The 4,664-nt window shown below is 33.5% G+C and overlaps 1 protein-coding gene across 1 annotated transcript; it reads right to left on the reverse strand.

Moving 5' to 3' along the window:
- Positions 1-856: 856 nt before the first annotated feature.
- LOC149381367 (homeobox protein knotted-1-like 1) lies at positions 857-4,664 on the reverse strand. The gene is made up of 5 exons (XM_089630877.1): positions 4,340-4,664; positions 4,133-4,261; positions 3,794-3,944; positions 1,296-1,576; positions 857-1,214 (listed from the first exon to the last, which is right to left on the reverse strand). The coding sequence occupies exons 1-5, from the start codon at positions 4,607-4,609 to the stop codon at positions 1,050-1,052; spliced, it is 996 nt and encodes a 331-aa protein (XP_089487003.1). The 5' UTR covers positions 4,610-4,664; the 3' UTR covers positions 857-1,049.

Genomic DNA, 4,664 nt, shown 5'->3' on the forward strand with positions numbered 1-4,664 from the left:
AAATGAAAGATGTCCCTTTTACCTAAATTCCTTTCTATTTTTTTATTACCAAATCTCATTGTATGATTTATGCGACAATATATATATATATATATATATATATATATATATATATATATATATATATATATATATTGTAAAATGGTTAAATGATTATAAAAGACTGTCATCAAATAATCTAATTATAGGTTTCAACAACAAAATTTATCGGTTATACCAAAATTTCGTTCAAAAATTTTGTAACTTTTCACATGAACTGAGCATTTTTCAAAAAATCTCAACCCTCTGCCGCCGTCCCTTGAGTCACCGATCCCCTCTGTCATGGTATAACCAATGGCAAGACTCCGGTTCTAGAAGAGCTATGTTTCCTTTCTTTTTCTTTTCTTTATCTGGGTGTTTTTCTCCGAGTTTCCTCTTCTTTCCCATTATTATTTTCTCTTCTTCCACATTCCAATCAGCCATGACTTAATCCCGGAGACTTTCCTCGAGTGGTGGTTGAGCACGAGTTTGTGTTCCTTTGACAGGTGGGTTTAGTTTAAGGTTGCGATTAGTGTTTGATTGCGATTCCTTTGGTGGAAACTATCATCTCCTGATGGACTCTGGTCAAGATCCTCGCAATGATTCCTTGGTTATAATTATGAATTATAAACACTTCCTAATATCAAGAGAGATGCGTAGAACTACTAAGATCGATTTCAAACGACGTATAGTTTGCATGGATATTTGGTGATTACTTATAATTCAAGTTTGCACACAGTGTCGGGCCTGACTATAGGCAAGCGAGGCACCGGCCTAGGGCTCATGAGCCCCGAAATTTTAAATATAGTTAAAAGAAAGATGGGCTCTAAAATTCCGAATTTTCTTTTATATTTAATTTTTTGTTATTATCGAAGGACCCCAAAATATTAATTCGCCTACGACCCTTTAACAAATTTGGGTCAGCCCTGTTTGCATGCACAAACAAATTATTACATGCAAGAAGGTAGCTATAGCTAGACTTAGACTTATTACTGCGGGAATATAATATAAATACAACACGTACGGTGGGATTATAAATTGAGAGCGGATGATTTGGCGGGCGATAAGTCGTCCACAAGAGCAGACTTGATATCCTCTGAGGGCTTCCAGTGTCGTTTTCTTTGGTTTATGAACCAATTATTTATCTGCTTTTGGTCCAACCCACTTTCCTCCGATAACTTCACTTTTTCCTCTTCCTACGATCAAACCATGCATACTATTAATTACGATATGCTGATATAATTGAGTGTATATATACTATATATATAGAGACTCACTGAAGGGTATGGCCATCGCGAATGCGAATTCCACCAGCGAAGGAGTGTAGTTCGAGCAGGCTTTGGTAGCTCGACTTTCTTCCTTTTCTTCAGGAGCTCAGTCTTGAGCGTTGTGATATAGCCACTGTACTTGCGAAGAAGCTTCTCTTTCAACTCCTCGTGACGATCGAATGTTCCTCCCAAGCCATAGTTCATCGTTTCAGACGCTTGACGATGATCGTAGTTCACTTGATCTCCGTAACTCATCACTGTCATCTCATTTTCCTCATCGTGATCAACTTCTGCAAAAGATGATTATCGACGTATAGAGTAAGTAATGAACTAAACAATCAGACGGACAAGGCATTGATGCACCCCCTTATTAAATTTGTCAAGGGGTTTGTCTAACGTACAAGATTTATATTCTTTTTGGTATTTTTAAAAATATTTTACGCATAAAAGCTAATAAAATTTGGAGTTAGGGTAAAAAGGACTTTTCTTTGGAAATTGATTTTAGATTTATTTTTATAATAATGTATAAAGCGCACAGGAGGATTGGTCATTATATATAGTATGGTGTATGAAATACAAGCGTAAAATTATGTCAGTACATATGTAAAAATGAGGATTTTTAAAATATTTTCCAAATTAATGTTTGGAGGTCATTATTTTTCATTAAATAAAGGAAAAATTAATAAATTAAATATTTTGTGAAGTGATCATCTATGACACCTGATTAAGGGGCTAATAAGAACGGCTTGTCCCGTGGAAGAGGGCTTCTAGGGAGTGTAAGAGAGCCCTCAACTCGGAGTCATTATATATGTACCCTCAAAGAATCACGTGACGTGGTTCTGTTGAGCCCGACCCCTCCACTAGTACAAAAAAGACCTTTTGGTGCGACTATTTTCTAGGTCCGACCCATTAAGATTCGAGGTATCTATTGGATGGGCGTGAATGAAGATACTCAAATAGCCCGAATGTTCACCATAGTATCTCTGGCGGCTAATTATCTAGGTCCGACCCATTAGGATTCGAGGTATCTATTGGATTGCATGACAGTTAGGTGTAGGATCAGAGATCACCTAGACCTAATTTTACATAAGAGCCCTTAAGCATTCTAGCTCTAATTGAGTGACCTTGAAAGGAACCACCTCTTCCTTAATTATTACTCTTTTGAGTGAATTTCATTAACGCTCTAGATAGTGAAAATTTGTATATTTGTGTCGGGTAAATACTTCTATCAATAATTACCTAATTTCGCGGATCATCGGGAGCTGAAGTTTAAGCTAAGTTGTGAGATCCATCTCCAACCAAAAATTTATTCTATATAAAAATTTTCTTTATTTCAAACAGTACTTTATCGCCAATCAAAAACTCTATTTTTCAAACAAAAGAAAAAAAACATATTCCTCATTTATCAAGTATTTTAATAATTTTTTTCAACTTTCTATATATCATATTCAACCCACAAATATATAGCTTTTGTCTTTTATACCCAATCATATGATTGTATTTTCTATTCAGTTTTAAAATAATTTTTAGACTCTCTAATAAATTGGAACCTATACAAAAATTAGAATACATATATGATCTAACATTTGAACTTATAAAAACTAAATAAAAATTAAAACACAGTACATATCCCAACAACAACAAAGACACATACATAAAATAGTTAAAAAAAATTGATAATATAAAAAAGTAAATTTTTATGTCACAAATTTCAATTAGAATAAAATAAAATAAATAAAGGAGTGTGGAATTTATTTTGTTATAAAATAATATAATTATAGATAAAATGTACAATTAAAATATATTTGGTGTTATTTTGAAATTTATAAATTATATGAACATTATAAACTATCATTGTTATAGAATTTGCGTGGAATTTGCGTGGATAGTACAACTCTATATATTTAGAGTTCTACTATTCACTTATCTATGATAAAGTGAGATATAAAATTAGTACAACTTTATATACTTAGAGTTCTACTATTCACTTTCTATAATAGAGTGAGATATAAAATTAAATTAGATAATTTTATTTTATTTTATCATATCTGACTCTATTATAAAATGAGTCGGAGATGCGCACTTAATTTTTTTAAGACTATATCTAAAAATGATCCTTACTTTTTTTTTTTTTTTTTTTTTTTGCATTAAATCATAACACAATTAAATTTAGCTCAACGACCAACTTGACACGCGAATTTCACGGGAACGTGAGCAAGTCAAAAAATATAATGGCATTGGAAACAATTAGGGAAGACAATTCATTTATATAGGCTAGCAAGTTGTCAGGTTGAAATATAAATGATATTCACCAACTGTATTAATTACGTGAATTAATAACGATACCACAATTAGCACATGATTGTATTCTTATAGCAAAAATTCAAGTCGTCAATAGTTATCACGTCAATCTAGTCATAAACCCTACTAATTATAGACTAGTTTTCGAAGCAATATATACTTACACTCCAGATTAGAAGAAAAAAAAAAAGAGGTAATAAAAATACCAGAGAGAGGAGATTGCCCGGTGGTTTTGGTAAATGTTCCGTCACGAAGTTTGGAGAGTTGGGACTCGATTTTCTTCAGAAACATGGTCGCTTCATTGAAAGGCTTACATAGTTCCTCACTGAATCTCAGTAGAACCTCACGATATGACTCCTTCAAAGCTCAAACGACAAACCAGTAAAGTCAATTATTAGCAATTAAGTCCAACAACTTTATCATTTTAATCAGTTTATTATGCTGTAAAAGACGGGTGACCATTATTACATGTCACGCGTCTCAATAATTCAACAATACATACAGATTATTAAAAGATGTATAGGGAGTTAAATATAATATATAACCATGAAATAATCGAGTTCAGGATCAGGTCCAAGGCCTATGGTGGTGGTGGTGGTATTACTACACGTCATCATGTTGCTCTCTCGATCCATTTCTTCTAGAAACGACGCCGTCTCTGGCGGTGCACCGATCTTCAAGCCAAAATTAATAAATAAATAGATAACAATTCAAAAAAATACTAGCATATATGCTAAATTAAATGAATATACCTTTTGGCACTGAATATAAGCAGCAAGTAAATCGGGGTAAGAGGGATGATTGGCGATCTGGGTCTTGATGAGCTCATTGTGCTTGTCGTAGTCTCTCTCACACCGGATCATTTCATCGCCAAATAGCAGCGATGGACCGCTACGGAACACCATAGTATTCGTGATTTGAGGGTCAGTTACGTAATTATGGCCGCTTGAGATCACAGCCTTGCTTAGCCTGCTATAAACTTTATTATAATTATTATTATTATCGCCATCATCTTGATCCATACCTTCAGAAACCTACCGATTCAACATGTATAAAACACGCACATGTATTTATATA

Source organism: Urtica dioica, chromosome 11, assembly GCF_054948205.1.
Source record: "Urtica dioica subsp. dioica isolate 48M chromosome 11, U.dioica_male_clone48M_v1_H2, whole genome shotgun sequence".
Taxonomy (NCBI): Eukaryota; Viridiplantae; Streptophyta; class Magnoliopsida; order Rosales; family Urticaceae; genus Urtica; species Urtica dioica.

What these genes read in the sequence shown, in the direction of transcription:
- LOC149381367 (XM_089630877.1), bottom strand. Translation starts at nt 4,609, where the DNA reads ATGGATCAAGATGATGGCGATAATAATAATAATTATAATAAAGTTTAT. An exon ending in CTTATATTCAGTGCCAAAAG is followed by an intron (nt 4,262 to 4,339) that starts GTATATTCATTT and finishes TTTGGCTTGAAG; the next exon opens with ATCGGTGCACCGCCAGAGAC. An exon ending in CTGAACTCGATTATTTCATG is followed by an intron (nt 3,945 to 4,132) that starts GTTATATATTAT and finishes TGAGCTTTGAAG; the next exon opens with GAGTCATATCGTGAGGTTCT.